Source organism: Limulus polyphemus, unplaced genomic scaffold, assembly GCF_000517525.1.
Source record: "Limulus polyphemus unplaced genomic scaffold, Limulus_polyphemus-2.1.2 Scaffold40, whole genome shotgun sequence".
Lineage (NCBI taxonomy): Eukaryota > Metazoa > Arthropoda > Merostomata > Xiphosura > Limulidae > Limulus > Limulus polyphemus.
Genome location: NW_013665650.1, coordinates 1,275,964 through 1,294,366, shown reverse-complemented (window position 1 = coordinate 1,294,366; position 18,403 = coordinate 1,275,964). Strand labels below are relative to the sequence as shown.

Here is an 18,403-nt window from a genome sequence, read left to right as displayed (position 1 = left end):
AAGAGTATTTAATTTATTTCTTTTTTCAGTCAACAAATATGATTCCATAAAAGTTTAGAATGCCAATAAGTATGGCAAGTAATTTAAACAACAGAACACAAACTGGCTATAATACAGCAGAGGTGTATTTTTCTTATTTAACATATTCATGGTCCACTCCAGACTAACTACTAGATGTTACTGTGATTGCCAACTGAAAGTGCTTAACAGTTGTTATGCTTCTAATAACAAGGTCGGGCTAAACCATTAACTTATTTCTTACTGCAAGCAGCTTTTAGCATTTTTGTGCCCATGAACCTGTTAAATAATAAATCAGTCAATACACAAGACCAAACAGCAGTGGATTTTTTAAAGCCTGAAAACACTGAATTTGAAAAACAAGAACAGTAACATTCTTATAATTTTTACTGACTAAAATATATATACAATTCAACATTTTGGATATAAAACATGAATGATGAGCAATACAAGTAGCTGCCAAAGACAAATCCTTCCTATCACATGCCTAGATCTCTATACAGAAATCAAGCTTTCTTGGGTACTACTGGCACATACTTAACTGTTGCAGACTTCTTGTAATAAATCAAGCACTTGAGAGTACTTACTACAGGCTATTGATTGATTGGTTCTTCTTCAGACAATGACTGAGAACAGAAGCAGGTAAGCTTGAACATTTTACAAATCAATTTTATAATATACAAAACACTGTACAACTAGCCTAAAGGCAAAAGCATGCAAATATTTGGTACTATACACACTTGTAACAAGCAGGGAGCTAACTCATTTAAGCTTTGATATCATGTACACTTGACTCATCATGGCAGTGGTTTAGAAATAATACCAAACCTCTCTGCTTATAACTGGCCACTATTTATCAGACAGTGTAAAGAGAAAGACACTATTACCACTTTCATACAATCCCTAGAAGACAAAAGGATTTGTTCATCATTTATCACGAGTTTCCAAAAATTATAAATTACCAATGCCTGACTTCAAGAAATGTTTCATAGAAGTAATATTTCTAAATTATATAAAATGTAAAATATGTCCTGATCACAATTTATTATGAATATATCTAATAAATAAAGTTTTCTAGGAATCAATTTATGACTTAGTTTCTTGAGAAGTTTCTGTATAACCTAAGATTTAAAGAAATATTTCCATCAAACAGGGTCTTAAAAGATTGGTATGATAATGTATTTTGAAAGATATATATCTCTACACATTGAGTTATTAATACAAGTCTTATGTTGTAAGTTTTTAAAGTATTGGTCTGATAATACAAATTCTAAAGAACAAACCTGATAACATGGGTTTTAAGAGCTTGGCTTCTGGAATAGATTTGAGGATTGGTTTAACCATGTTCCTGCAAACAACCAGATTTTATGTTTTGAGAGCTTACCTGGTAATGTAAGCTTTTAGGAGTAATCTTGTTAATACAAGCCATTAAAATTGGGCCTGGTTTAACAACTACGAGCTTTCAATATAAAAAAAAAGTACTGGGCAACCAACTTTCTTTAGCAGATCTCAGAGGTATTTGTAATAATTGAAAATTAATATTGTCTTGTCAATAAAATCAATGTTCATATAACTATTTCTCAAACAGCAAGTTCCAGTGGTTTCAAGAGCTGTTAAGTTACATAACTGATATTTAAAAGTTGTAAAAAAACAAATGGTGATAAGACATGAGTTTGTCCTTGGACTATTGCTTTTAGTAATTATTGAAAAAGAAGCAAACACAATTTTGCTAAGTATTATGTTACTCTAGATTACTTGAATTATCAAGTGTTAATAATGGATGTTAACAAAGAAAGGTATTTAAGAGCAACTTGTGTCTTGCTGGGATATTAGTGGAATAGTAACCTCCCATGTTTGCTCACATGATAAATATTATTCTACATCTAAAACAAATACTTGTGATGAGATGCAGTTATAATATTTCAACTCTTTACACACTTACGTGGTCAGCTGCTTCTAATTACGAGATATAGTGCAGGGATAACCCAAAAATAGTTCATAAGGACAATTATAAAAACTTATGAATGAAAGTAAATAAGAATGCAATAAAATGTCAACCACCCTACATCTGCTATATCCAGTGATGACAAGGCCTGATGCACAATATCAGGGCTCACCAAGGTGGGTGGGAAATGACAGGCATAGTACTGGTTGAGACGTTATTTATATCATCAATTACTTAAACAACTGTTAATAAAAAATAGCCCTCTGTTGCTTAAAAAAAAAGGGCTTCTTCTTTTGTAAGGCATCACATGACATACAAAGATTATTAGTACCTAAACATATATATTAACTTTATAAAGTTAGTGTTTCTCTTCTGATCTTCACAGTGTAAATTTTCTGCTTCATTATAGTTGATTGTAAATAATAATAATAATCCTTACCTTGTTAGTTTTAAACAAAATTACAAATTATGATTAATATAGTTTAAGAACAGTAAATTCTCCTACAGAAGAAATACAAATTCATTGGAATATAAGATGAGAAGTTATTTAATAATAACTTATAAAAATAAGTTTAACTGTAGTTGCAACACAGACTGTATACGAAAATTATTAAAATGAATAAAATTACTTTCCAAAAAGAAGTGTTCAGTTTTAGGTTAAAACTAGTAAAAAGCTACAAGAGCAGAATCCAAAGCCAATGAAAGTAAAACGTTTCCAATAGTAGTAACTGACTTATCAAACCCTAGTGACAAGCTGATGATGAACATGTCCTTCACTGGTTTGCAACTAATATTAGTCAGGAAAATATTAGGTCTGTACATCAACTAACCTTCAGGGTCATATCAATCATTGATGGTGCCCTATGTGAGATGTAAATCATGCGCCCCTCCTCAAAAAAATCTACTCTATCCTTGCTTTCAAAGATGCAAACTGCATGCACTTGTCTTGGTACAGCTCTACCAATCTTAAACAAATATCTGAAACTACAGAAACAAGATGTACAATTATAAGAAAACCTACAAAATTCCAAGTATCACACCAGAGAAAACATCCAACTCATTAAGTTTCAAGCCAAATACTACCAGTATAACAAATAATATATTAGATAAGTAATATTGGTCAGATTTGAAATTGTGAATGTTATAATCTATTTTCAAAAATGTATGTAATTACCAGACATATACTCTATAAGCTTGTAAAGTAAATATCATTGGGTAAGACAATTACAACTGATTTTGCTTGATACATCTCAAAGTATGCAGCCTGAGATTTTAATCACAAGGTTGTAGAAAAAAAAGAAAAAAGTCTGAATTTTAATTGAGGCCTAGAAAGTTATTTGTACAAACTTTTTTGATAAACTTTATTTATGATTTTAATTTCTTATATATGAAGGTGACAGTAATAATAATTCTGCTTCTTGGTTGTGAAAATGAAGTACTTAGAAAGAGGAATGATTAAGCACCACTGCTGATGTTGAATGCTATTAAATGGAGGTGTAGTAAATATTTGTGTAGGGAAGCACATTACACTAGTATAATAATGAGTGGACTTGTTCCTTAAGAGACACGATTTGAAATAGGACATCATCTGGAAGGTTTTTACAATCAGACATCTTGCCTTAAATATTATATGATAATGACATTTAAGGATACTTGTGTATTCCTTCTTCTGGATCTGGAGAAGGAACATGCAAATGTCCCAAAAAGTCATCATAGCACAACAATCAAGGAAAGATGTCCAACATTAAAATACCTTCCACATAAGTGGACATGTTAACCACCATTTTCACTTCAAAGTTGTAGCTCAATTTATTCAATCTTTCACAAGAAGTGCTCCAATATTCTAAAACAGGAAACAAGATTCAGTTCATTGTAGAAATTTAGGCATTTCTAGTTTACATTTTTTCGTACAATTTCTATAATCACATAAGAAGAATGCAGACAAAACAAGTAAGGCACAGGCATATACAAACTCAGCAGACCTTTTTATTTCAGGTCATTTGAGGGGGTGGAAGTTAAAAAATATACAAAGAAAACAACTTAGACAAATTCAGAGAAAATTCTAAAAGCAGTCATAAAATACTAAAGAAAGGCTAGGATCTAATAACACAATTGTAAGATGGGTAAAAATGCTACCCAAACTCTACATTACAGCAACTTTTTCCCGCTGCCTAAATCAGAAGGTAGCTGGTCATAAAAATACTTTGTGTTAAACAGAATAAAATCATTATATCTAGCTTTTCATGCCTATGATTGTGTACTTTGATTTCAACATGGCCTTTGTCATGACCACCAAACTATATACAAGATTGTATAAAAATACACCAGTGGTTAACTAATGTTACAACTTTCATTCAATGTACTGTAACACTCGAAGGAGTTGGTTGTCACAACAATCACCTCTTGATAGTCTTTTTCTAACATTCATTGATCACAAAAATATTCTGTTAACACCTCAAACTCTATTGGGTATCTATTTTTCGGTTGAAATTTTTATATTTGATTGAAAAACTGCATGTTGAAAAGTTATAGGCTTCAGTTACACAAAAAATCTTTGTGAAAGCTTTTCTCCAAATAGTCTAAATTACATCATAGATGCTACTGACTTTCTGTTCTTCCAAGTTAATAAAAAAATTATACTTTTATCATGTTGACTTATTTTACCAGACAACAAGTCAAAGAAATTACTATACACAGTTTTTACAGTTTATCACATGTAACAATGTTACATGAAGGTTTTGAATTCACTCTAGTGTGGAAAAAAGAGTATATTTCTTTTGTCAATAAAGTTCAGTGAAGAAGCTAAAGTACACAAATATACCTAGAAGTCTTACTAAGAGATCTGACAAGTTTTTTCATACAAGTTAATAAAAATAGGTTGACTTTTGAGTAACCTCCATGGCTAGGTCAAGTAAATGCAGAGTATTAGAAAACCTTTGAATAATCATGGATGTCAGGAAGAGATACCCTCAGAGCACCAATGTGTGTCAGTCCAAAACACACACGTGAAATTATAGCACCAGTGTTTTAGTTTCAGGTCTACACCTTACTTCACACTGATTATGGGTACAATTATCAATTTTTTTTGTAAATAATTCCTGTTTATATATGTTTGTTTGCTATGATTTGCAAGTTAAAAGGAGTATACATCTGATACTGGAACTTTTTCTTGAAGGTTACAGATGTATGAACCTGTCAGTGGCACTATCTCTTTGTCTTCTATCCAAAAAATCTGAATGAGAAAGAATGTTAATTGTAGTCAGGAAGGTCACCTATAAAGAGACTGTTAGCCAATGATGAAATCAGTTAACATTCAGCTTGTTTGGCTTTACTTTCTTAGCAGAATGAAAAGTTTGTTCTTGTTGACTAATAACAAGATTGAAGGTGATAGGTGGATATTGCCTCTTGGAAGAAAGGTTCAAAATATGCTTAATTCCAAGGCAGAGCATACACACACAATCTTAACATGCACGCATGCACACTCATTATGTTGATGTTTAATTTGTCTGTGGGTTATTTTTCTTCTCAAATTTCTTGCATTGGCCAAAATGAGAGTAGGTTAGGCAGCTTCATGCTTGCCTCCACATAAATTACATCGAACACCACAGCGGTGGCATGCTTGAAGAGGTATATAGCACCACAGACATGGTACAAAGAGCGAGAGGAGAGCCAACCCAAACCAGCGACGTCGACACTGATTATCCGAGTTATCACAAGAACAAGGATGATGATTAAAGTCACCCTCTGCATCTGACATACAGTGATACAGCATGCACTGGGCACATGAAATACAGGTAGTAGCATTGATACAAGATAGTACACCATCTGGGGCATACTCGCAACTACCTCGCCTGTTGTCTTCCTCGTTATACATCTCTTGACAATACCGACACTGAATTCTAGTAAGCGGTGATTGCTTTCTGGATTCTTTACGTCTGTCTTTCTTCTTCTTACACTTTGTTGGCAGCAAAGGAGGCGGAGTAACAATTATGTTTTGCTGTTTTTTTAAACTATTTATGGAATCCCGTTTCCCAAGTCTAAAGGAGTCCATCACAGGATAAGAATATTCATGCTCAGTCCTAGACGGCTTATCCTTAGCAAACTGTACATAAGAATAGGGTTCAGTAGGCATCACTTCTATTTTATCACTGTCAAACAGCATTTGTTCTTTGTAAAAGGTTTTTGTTTTATCCTTTGTCCATACTTCTTCTATGTGACCTTTGTCCCCATGTTGGGAACCACTCCCTCCAGATGTCCCCACACCACTACTTCCACTTCCATTGCCACTGGTGGAACCTCCAGCATGGCGAGCAGGGCGAATATAGTGTATCCTATGCAAATAGTGGTGGTTGGCATGAGGATGTGTAAAAGGTGGTGAGGAAGAGGAAAAGTCTCCACTGATACTAGCTGTAGTGGAGGAAGGTCTTGGAATCCCTGGGATACTCCCACTTGTTGTGCTGGATCCAGAAGAGGAACGAGAATCAACTGGTAGGTCCAGTGTCTAGTATTAAAAAAAAAGGCCGCTTTAGCTTATCTACACAGTTATAAAGGAAAAACAAATATAACTTAAAGGGAATAGAAAAAAAGAAAAATTTTGTAGCTGCAACCAAATTCTGAAGCAAAATCACATAATAGATAGGTAAAATAACTATAATTATACAAAATTTAAGTTTATAGTGGTATCCTCATATTAAAATACAAGGAAACACATAATAAAATAAACCAAAGTAAATGTCTAAAAAGCAGTGGATAGCACAAAGCTGAAAAGTTGTTGAAGTGGAGAATCTGCCAGTTGAACATATTAGTCAAAATTTTAACTCCTTTCTATCTACCTTCATTGTAAAATTATACAGGAGTGGATAAAAATACTAACTAACTATAAGCTCACCAATCAGGTTGTTTATTTTAACATTTTAGATCAAAACTAGTTTGATCTGTATAGATTATACTTCTCTACAATGTAAAAACAAGCTCCATAAGAAATTCCAGAAATCATCAATACAGGATTAGTGATAGAGAAGAAACAAATATTTTTATATTTTAAATGGCATATTACTCAAAGCAACATTTGTCAACATCTTGTGTTACATGACTGCTTGCATCTAGCCATATTTTAGGAAACATTTCTTGCAGTTATGAACATATGATGTTATATTGTTATTTGTGTGTACAAAAACTGTACACAAGAAAACGTTTTTCTCAATCGGTAGAATGTGTAATATTTTACCTCGTATCAGGTGAATTGAACAGTCTAAGAAGAACCCTCAAACAGGAAGATGAATAAGTTTCTAAACAATTAAGCATATGAGTTTGAAAAAGTATTTTGGCTAAGCATACTTGCTAACATCCTAAACAAGTATTTGTGTCACAAAACAAATTGGTAGAGAAAAAAAAGTGTAGTGGAAATGTACCACTTAAGCTTCTCTAAAGTTAGCTTTTATTACACACAAGAAGAATTAGTTTTGTGATAATAAAAATACACATTTAGTCAAGAAAAACAGGGGAATATATATATACATCTTTCTATTCCACTTGCATCATTACAGGTACAATATTCTGTCAAACCCCAAAACAAGATTACTATTTAGAAGCTCTTGCTTTAATAACTTTTGCTTGAAAACTGTAAAGCAAGTTTTCTACAACTTCTTTTAAATTATGATTTTGTATGTGCTCTACATTATTTAAAGTGCAGATAAAAATGAACAAAAAATACCTGGGATGTTTTGTACATTTTCAGGTCAATTTATGCTTAACATTAGTATCAGCAGTACAAAAGACTAAACTGTTTCTTTTTTAATTATTTATACTGAAACGAGAAAATTAATTAGTTTGGAAACATAATTATAACACAGTGTACAAATTCAAAGCATTTGAATGTTAATACTATGAATGTAACTAGCAAATTTTACATGGTAGCTTGATCTTAAAATTATCAGCAATGTTTCATATCATACGCATAGGAAAATAAATTATAAGTTTCATAAACATTAATAAGTTTCTTCAATTAACATTATTACACACATAACATAAAAAGTATTGTATTAAGAATTTTTCAAATTAAAATCTAACTTCCAATAATGATCTTACTAACCATAAACACATCATCATTGCTAAGACTGGTTTCATGAGTTCGAGATGGATCGCCACTTCCTGAAAAAAAATAAATATGTATATAAAAATCTTTGTTGACGGTTTCTTCAAACATTACTGGCAAGAAGAAAAACACTTATCCCTCTAAGTGATTTGTTGCCAAATGGTTATATTAATAACAAAATTCTTCTAATGTAAAACAAGTTTGACTTTTTTATTATTATTATTGTTAGAATTGGTAATATCACTTAAAGGTCTAAGAATCTTGTATTTTTTTTTAACTACAGCAACTCTTCATCATTAATACTGAACCAGGATGAAACATAAAGCTTTAGTGAAGTTATTGTAAAGCAGGGGGTTAAGAGCACAAGTGGCATTATGCAACAGAATAAAAATGGAATTAACCCTAGAATGCCAGTGTGAGGTCACTATGACTTCATACCACCTTGTGTTAATGATTGAAAATTTAACTCTTGGGATTGTAGGGTTAATAACATAATTTCTTCTATTTGTTCTACATTTAAAAATAAATTATCTTAAACAACAAATATATTACGTTCCCTTAAACTTCATCACTTGTATTTTAATTTGGAGAAAATTGATAATTCAAAGGATTTTTACATTAAAGGCCTACAGGTAAAATGACCATTTCACCAAAAACAATAAAATATGTTGAAAATGTTATTCGAACAGCTATCGGTAATCTCGGATATGTTATCTCTCAAAAACAATAGCAAAAGGTTGTATCACAACTTAACATAGTAGGAATGGGATAAAATGACATGACCTAAGTTAGAAGGATCCTATATGGCATATACAATTGATACTCGTAGAAAATGTTGTATTTGGAGACATACTTTAAGGAGGAGGATTTAGTTTTCAGAAACTTTTAATGATACAAAATGTGGGTAAATTGGCAGAGTATAGTGGGAGATAAGCAATATTAAACGTATCCACACTGGTTGATCTATAAAGGGATTTGTATGATTAGTGATCTGAATTGAAACCATTTCCAGCAGTTTTTACACCCAAAAAGGATTTCCCTGACCTGATGAATAATAGGGACAGTCATATCTTTTCTATGTATTGGTGCTGTATGGCTGTTGAGGCAAAAACAGAAGCCTACAGCATTTTTCATGAATAACATCTGCTGTATGATCTCATTTAACTGCCCCAAGTAGCACAGAGGTATGTCTGTAGACTTGCAATGCTATAAACTGGGTTTCAATACACGTGGTGGGCAGAGCACAGATGGTCCATTGTGTAGTTTTGTGCTTAGCTTCAAATAAACCAACTGAGACTTAACCACTAGTACAGTGCTTCTCTAATTTTTTTTTGCTCAAGTCATCCTTATACATAGTATACAATTTCCATGGCACTCCTAGTTAACAGTGGCATATCAAAGATGAAAGTCAATATTCTGCTAAAATTTCACTGCACTCCAGTTGAGAAACATTGCACTAGTAATTATCACCTCAAACAGACGAGGTTATATACTCAAGAATACTTTTCAGATAATCTCAGCACACAGTATAAAGAGCGAGAGGGGAGCCAACACAAATTAGCAAGGTTCATACTGATTATCCAAGTTATCATAAGAGCAAGGATGATGATTAAAGTCACCCACTTCATCTGACATACAGTGGTACAGCATGCACTGCACACATGAAATACAGACAGTACACCACCAATGTTCAATCATAAATGTGACTAATGACTATAATCTGTTATTGACCAAACTTCAGTCACAGCATGTGACATTAAAGATTTACTCCATATAGATCTCCTATGACATAGAGCATCAGTTGGTCAGCATATGAGTGTCTGGTACAACCACTGTTTGTCATGGGCAAAGACAATGCGATGCTGAGTTCATGTTGCATCTGCTTTACAGCAAATGGTTTCCACTGTCATGAGGAGATATCTCAGTCATTTTCAGTATCACTTAAGCAGCATGTATTTGATCCAACTGATCAGGATCAGGAATAGGATTCTGCTGATAAGAGTGAATCACATGATACAGATGACTACATGACAATACTCTAAATTAATTCAACTATTGGGTTGATTACACAAAGCAACAGACACTGATATTTGGCCTAAACATTTTGTTGTAATAAGCCACAAAAGTCAAATATAAAGAAGTAAGTGCATCCCACTGTTACCATACATATACATATCACAAAATTCATTAATAAATATGCTTTCTGTAAATATTTCAAAATCAATTAACATTGAAAATATATTATGATTAACATATAATTTCACAAATACCTGTGGCTGAATCCTTGGGACTTATGATGTAGTAAGAATGTAACATCTCATATATAATCTATCACTATATTTGTGCAAAGCTTCATCAAAATATAATACAAACTACTTTTGGTCCTTACTGACAACTCTTACTTTGAAAATCTGATTCAGCATTCAGGATTACTATACCTCACTGGGCAGACAAGAAACAATAATGCTAATGAATAAAGAATAACTAATCATATAATTACTTGTAGCCTCTGCAACTGCTTCAACTCTGTTGAATAACAGTTTTCTACAAGTAGTTCTGTTGATCTATATTAATTGTTAGATTGTTACTGGTCTACACTAATTATTAGATTGTTACTGGTCTATACTAATTGTTAGATTGTTACTAGTCTATACTAATTGTTAGATTGTTACTGGTCTATACTAATTGTTAGATTGTTACTGGTCTATACTAATTGTTAGATTGTTACTGGTCTACATTAATTGTTAGATTGTTACTGGTCTACATTAACTGTTAGATTGTTAATGGTCTATACTAATTGTTAGATTGTTACTGGTTACCAAATTGATTTCAAATCTGGATATAACTTTGTGCACTACTATTATTTCTATCTGTTTCCTTACTCATCACAACAAGTTTACGTAATAACATATACTACCATTTATTTGCATATATATACACAGATTCCCTTAGCATAGTATTCATGAATTTAATATTTTAGCCAAACCAAGTTGATACCTGACACAACTACATTAAAAGCAAACTTTAATAAGAAGTTGGCTGTTAGATTATGATTCCTTGTATAAAGAATCTTCTAGATTTTTGTTTGTCCAGACATGTATCTTAAACACAATGTATAAAACTTAAATACAAGTCTTCATCTTTGTTTAGGAGTTACTCTCAGAAACAGTTTCGAATTTTGTCTGTTCTGTGTAAAGACACAGTGAAGGAAGAGAAAAATCATTTCAATTATGTCCTTATGTAGTAACTTCAGAGCAAAACATTTGTATTTTGCTATAAATAAAGTATACATATATTATTGTATAATATTTTTTACATTTAAAAGCTCACTGAAATGGAAACAAATAAAAAATAATAACAATTAAATGAAGCAACATATTTTGTCTAAATTTTCTTTATTGCAAGAACCTTAAACTATATAATACTATGCTATTTTTTCAATAACTTGATATAATTGATATAAATTTTTATTTTATCCTTTTAATTTTTACACATACTAGCTTTCCTGAAACTAGCTGGTGTGCTTTAATAATCAATTGATTGTACGGTTAATATATTAATCTTGACTTATGCAAGTTAATTTTAGGAAAATGTGATGTGAAACAGCTTTTAATCATCGTTTTTATTTAACTTTTTACTACAATATTTTGTAAACACTGTAATTCTATTTGTGTTTGCAATGCAATAACAATTCGCACGTATGTGGAATTTAGTATTAATTACGAAAAAACACAAATCGGTTACAAAAATCGGTCTTCTATAAAATATTTTAAATATTCTACTCGATACATATTTATGAAAAAAATTAATGGTTTCATAATATAATTTACGCCAAGCGTTTGGAACAAATACGACCATCAGATGCCGCCACCGTATCAATAAGCTCTTTGTCCCAGTTTTCCATATCTGTGAATGGTGGATAATTCTCTGTTCACAGCCGCTAGCTCACGGAAACGCGACCTACTTATATTAAGCAATCAATGAAACTGACCGAGAAATGTCGCACTGCTGTAGTTCTTCAATGAATGTAAACACCATACACACGCACGCGGGCTTAGGACGAAATTCGAACTGTACAACCATAACTAGACAGTTTACTTGTAACTTTACGCGACTGCTGTATCGATACTGAACATAAAACAAGCCAGTGGTGGTAAGAACCGATCAATATTCAACAACAGATCGGAAAGCAGGAAGAAAGAAACGAAAATAAAATGAAATTAGGAGAGAGAAAGAAAAATAAGAGTATTTATTTTATATTTGTTTTACGATGGTGGCTGAGTCACTAATTATTAATTATACAAATATCAAACGCGTTCTGGGAATTAAAAAAAAAGGAGAAAAAAAACGTTAAACATTTCCTTAGATTGGTTACCTATGTTAATATAAGCCCAAGTATTCGTTGATAAATATTACGAAACAAATATGTTTAACTCATTACTTAATATCTCTCATTTAAAATGTGGTTACAAGACCACTTACCTACACCCAGGCACATCTTCTAAACTTAAAATTCGTTTTATTGACAACGAGCTTCTAATCTAGTTTTAGCATGAAAAACCACCTGGCCTCATACCATGATCCATCATTCCAAGACAAGCCGTTGACTAGTTCAGCATGATGAATCCCGTCGTCACTTTCGCCAGTATCCCAAAGAAAAATGTTTGTCTGCTCGACGAAACGCGCCCTCTGGTGGAAATAAGTGAGGTGCTCTAACATCATTTTGAAGTTTAATAAATGTGTGAGAAAACAAACAGAATTTTCTAGTTCTCGCTGGTAGTTGAGATGAAGATTACTGTGAAGATGTATGATGTGACAAAATTAGGAAAATTTAGTTTCTCATTTGTAAATAAAAGTATTCCAAATCCCCGCTTGTTTTAAAGGTGTCAAGAATAATTTTCTTCCTCTTCGTCAAATACTAGTCAACTATCTGATTTTCTGTGAAAATTCTCCCGTTAACTTCTGACGATTTTAAAGATTTCATCTATGTTCACGTCGAAAACCGTTAAAACGCAGAAGTATGCACAAATACTTGCTTACCATCGAAAAGGTCATCCATGGCCTGACGTACCCCCTTGTCAAATGCGCGGGCATCGGCTGCAGTTTGAAAGGTGAGGCCAAACTTTTTGTTTCCTGTTCGCCAGTGGTAAAAGGTTGGCATCACCCTGTTGCATTGAAAGTCTTTCTTGATTATACAGCTGAGGACGACCTGAGGAAAACAACACAAGTTAAAAAAGTTATTTTTCATAGAAAAGGAGAGACGTTGAACATGCTACTATCGAAACTTGTATTACATTTGATATTTTTTGAAATATACAACTAGTGTTCTGTTTCAAGAGTAAGTAAAACCAAACTTAAAAGTAACAAATATTGTTATTTCTTGCTTTTGAAGTTCATATGTCATGTTGTGCTGCAGTCTACAGAGTGCATAATTCTTCTCGTGATTCATGGCATGCGTCCCTTATGTGACGTCATTTTAGTGTTTCCTGACTGACTGACCGACATACAACACACTACTGTATAGTAGTGCGAGTTGTTAAAATAGGTGATCCCTACAGACGGCCTTCGGCCCCGTTTCGGGGAAATAGAACAATACCTAAAATTCGTATTAATGACAAGAAGTAATTTCGTCATTCTTAGGGAAACTATATTACTTTATGTAAAGCTGTTCTGATTGAGCTTTAAGCACGAAAACATGTGGCCTCCAACTATGATCCATCATTCCAAGACAAGGCTGAGGATGTGATCAATAAAACGAAAAAGCAATAATAAATGTGGGTTGGGGAAGTGACAAAAAGAAACCAATACATACATTAACTAAACACTGCTATTCTAAGTGGCTCTAAACTTAGTAAACAATACATATTACAGGCTTTTTAAGAGATTTGAAAGTTATAGAATAAAAAACAAAAAATAAAAAACGTTAATATATTTGTGTGAATTGATACTTCCAAGAGAAGAATGAGGACTTAAGAAGTAAAAAATATAGAGCTATCAAAGAAGAAAGGAAACGACAAACAAGAATGGCAAAGACTAAGGAAGTGTCGAAATAAAACCAATAAACAAGATGGATAATGGCTAAGAAAGACAAAATAAAACTATTAAACAATAACGACAAAGACTGAAGAGATGACAAAATAAAACCAATAAACAAGATGGATAATGGCTAAGAAAGACAAAATAAAACTATTAAACAATAACGACAAAGACTGAAGAGATGACAAAATAAAAACCAATAAACAATAACGGCAAAGACTGAAGAGATGTCAAAATAAAACCAATAAACAAAAAAGCAGATGCTAATGAAGTGAATAATACAAACTACAAACAAGATGGATAAAGGATGAAGAAATAGCAAAAATAAAGGCGTAAAACGTGAAAGATAAACACCAGAAAAATGGCAAAATGCAATCTATTAAATATATGTTTAAAAGTGTAAGAAATGAAAAAATAAAGCTAAAACATTAAGAAAACGTGATAAATAAAATCATTAAACAAGAAAAATAAAGACAGGGAAAATGGCAAGATAAAACGAGCAAACAAGAGTACACGCTACGGAAGTGAAAAAAAAAACAAAAAAACTTTACATGAAAAAATAAAGTATGTATTATGTGTTAAATAAAACTGAAAAGCAAAAATAAACACGGGGTAAGGAAGCGACCGAGTACAAGAAATAACTATTGTTAAGAAACAAATTTTAAAAGTTCACCATGATTATTTAAAAAATCAATAAAATAGGTTTCAAATTTTTAATAAACAATATATATATACACACACACGTGGAAAACTATTTCCCCTCAAACAGTCTTATCCGTTGTTGAAGTATCTTATTCAGTCTTATACTTCCGAAAATACAAATATAACAACAGTTGTAACAGAAGAAGCACTCGATATTACGGTGGCAAAAAAAAAAAAAAAAATAGACGAAATACATCCAAAGCAATCTTTAACCATTAAGTGAACTGATAATTCATACTTTATTGATGCACCATGACAAAATAAACTTTTGAAATTCACATTCATGCCTTTAAACATTTCCATTCTTAATGGCAAATGGACCTTTTTTTCTTTCTTTCTGATACCTTTAGATGCAATTAGGGAATATTTGAGTTCAACCTGAAATGGTTATGGTCGTAACGAGGAAGCTTCATTTACTCTTATACATACAATGCGTTATCGATATAGTATGTTTAACAACAAAATACATTTTCATAGCTGAAAATATAAATTTTATGAACAAACTGCCCACAAAGAATGACTAGCAATCATAAATAGGTTTCTACGTTATCTCTATTGAAACACAGGTACATCTGGTAATATCGCTAACATGTGACTCTTGCGTATGGGATGTTATCAAGTGCCTTTATCAGTTTTTCCTTTCGTGTGTATGGAATGTTTATCTTGGGCAAGCGTTGAATGTTACATGTGACTGATGAGGAGATCGTGAACGGAAGTTGAATGTCTATCTAAATATGTCGCTACCGTGGCAGTGCATGCTGGGAGTGCAGGCTATGTAGGGGTACTTGTTTTATTCTGGTGCATGTAAATACTGGCGCGATATGCTGGTCTGTTGCTTGCGAGGCAGTCAAATCGTGCCACGCCCTTCCGCCGGTACTCTAGCGACATGTAGCGGCAGAAAGTTGTGAATGAAGAGTCTTGGGAAAGATGAATGGGCTTCCACATTTACAATCACATCTACTGTGCTAGTGCTGTCGCGTGCCTATCCGCTCAACCATCCCACACTCTCTCTCCTGAACGATGGGTAATCAACTCATGGGTCTTTGTCTTTAGTATGTATCAACATATCCTGTCAACTAGAGTAAAATGACGTCATCACATGTTCAATGTTTGTGTTTTCGTAACTTTTATCATATCTTTACAATCAACTCGCTTAAGGTACTTGGATTTAGTAACTTCTATGTCGACACATATATTTTTTTATGTTTTCAACTTAACTTTTATTCAATGAGAAACAATATACTCATTGTTATTCCGAAAACAAACGGACAGACATTAGTTCACCGATGAAAATTGTAGAGTATATATTTTTTTCTCTGTATAGATGTTGAGTAATAAAAAAAAAGGTCAGGAAAATGTAAATTCTTCTCATTGTCTATTTTTTTAAGTTGTTAATTACTACTTTTACAGAAATTGGTTAATACAAAATTTACACATAAGGAAAGTATATCCATCGGAGAGAAGTAACTGTGGAATAAGACACAAAGTTTACATAACTCGTATAAAGCAACTAAATTGTTACTTTAGGGGTTAGTGTTGTCACAGCCGCTCTACAGATCGATATACCATTGAAGTGCTTGGCCAAGGTTTCATCAAAACCTCTGCTGTATGCTACTGTTAACTCACCCACGCAATCTTCCTTCCCCTTCCGCAGATAAAATGGCGTTTATAATCTTAAAAACAGAGCAGAGGCGGCACGTGTGCACTGCTGGGGCGTAGACAGCATTTTGGATTGGGGAAGGGGCTTGATTCATTACATGTTCAATCGTATGGCGCCCGAAATTTTTACTAAAACACATTTAAGTCAATTCCACAATTGATTCCTGAATTTGGAATCGTAGTAGTAAAAAATATAATAAAACACGATTTACTTATATTTCGTAGTAGTAAAAAATATGATAAAACACGATTTACTTATATTTCGTAGTAGTAAAAAATATAATAAAACACGATTTACTTATATTTCGTAGTAGTAAAAAATATAATAAAACACGATTTACTTATATTTCGTAGTAGTAAAAAATATGATAAAACACGATTTACTTATATTTCTTTTGTAATATTGGTTTATGGGGGGGGGAGTAGAACAAGTAAGGAAAATGAGCAATCATGAATACTGTTATTGTTGACGTATTATTAGTAGTAGAATATGTATTGTTGTTGTAATAAATACTCTCTTGTCGAGGTATTTTCTTTTATTATTTTATGTACATATATTAGCCATGGTCGGATTGTTGTGAGAGGCTAAGCTTACGCCTTGGTGAACTGTAAGTGAACCTGTTAATGGTGCTTCGATAAAAGGACCAGAAATGAGTAAAATACTGAATGAGTGACGCCATCAATGAATGTATATTTACATTTTACACAATGTAACCACGTACTTTGACAGGTACTATAAATTGTATGCATATATTATAGTAATATATTTTAGTCTACTATTTCATAGTTAAAATAATTGCTATTGTTGGTAGTGTGTATGTGTGGGTGTTAGTCAAGAAATGAGATGGTTTGGCAGGAAACAGAAATCGTGTATTGAAGTGATGGGTGAAATACTTCCATGTCTGATGTAACCATTTTGTGTCATCTTTATATTAAAAACCAACGGGCACACATACCTCCTTATATTTACACTCCAGTCATCCTTCATACGTCTAGCGAAACATTCACGAATCACAACTCGCTAGATTATATAGGTCCTGCAGTAACAATGATAATTACAATAACAAAATTGTCGAGCAGCTCCATTTTGTTTTCAAGAAACGTAGTTACCCTATTTATAATCTTCATACACACAAATGCAGTTTTTCAGAGCTTGCGTAGCTCAAATCATATCGGTAATTATAACGCCAACACGCAGGAAAACTTACAGAATCCACCAACACGTGTCTAACCTCGCTTCAACCAACACACTTCCATTGCCACTGATCAGAAACGCTTTTCCATACGATTACTCACCCATTCAACATACAAATCATAAACACACACACACACATATATATATATATATATATATATATATATCTTGCTTGACAGTTTTCACATCATAACACAGGACAATACCATCGGTCACATGTTACCTATTAAGTCACTAATTTCTTATAAACGAGACACTGACATTAAAGATTTACTCGTCTATAGCCGACTTCCGAACAACATACAACCACCACGTGATACTCAAACTGGTTACATACAGTTGTCTGAAAAGCAGACGCAACACTTGCCCTTACAGAGATCATAAAATACTTTCTCGGGGCTTCTATTCTGTTAATATCCGTTTACATCTGAACATTAAATTTATTGTATTATTTGTGACAACTGCGACCAGATTTACACAAGAAAAACAGCATGCTTACTCACTGAACGTCACGCATTCAAATTAAATATCAAGATAAGCCTGTGGCTCGGCAATTCAACGAAGCTGGTCCAGTGTATTTAAAGTGACTGCCCTACGACATGCCCTCTCTAACACCAATCAAAGAATCATAATAGATAAATAAATAATTTTTAATTACGTTGTACAAGTAATTTTGGTATTAACGAACGGTTCAACTTCTATAAATTAAAAAATAAATAGTTTTCTTCTACTTTTCTTTTAATTAGTTTTTTTT

General features: G+C 32.7%; 1 protein-coding gene across 2 annotated transcripts in view; it reads right to left on the bottom strand.

Annotated features, from left to right (window-relative positions):
- Positions 1-237: 237 nt before the first annotated feature.
- Positions 238-18,403, bottom strand: part of LOC106461679 (sprouty-related, EVH1 domain-containing protein 2-like) — a 207,584-nt gene continuing 189,418 nt past the window's right edge. For both annotated transcript variants that reach the window (XM_022388846.1, XM_022388853.1), the window contains 3 exons: positions 13,098-13,266; positions 8,055-8,113; positions 238-6,464 (listed from right to left, as the gene is read on the bottom strand). In XM_022388846.1, the coding sequence (XP_022244554.1) occupies positions 5,523-6,464; positions 8,055-8,113; positions 13,098-13,266 (1,170 nt within the window). In that variant the 3' untranslated portion in view covers positions 238-5,522. The remainder of the gene's footprint in view (positions 6,465-8,054; positions 8,114-13,097; positions 13,267-18,403) is intronic.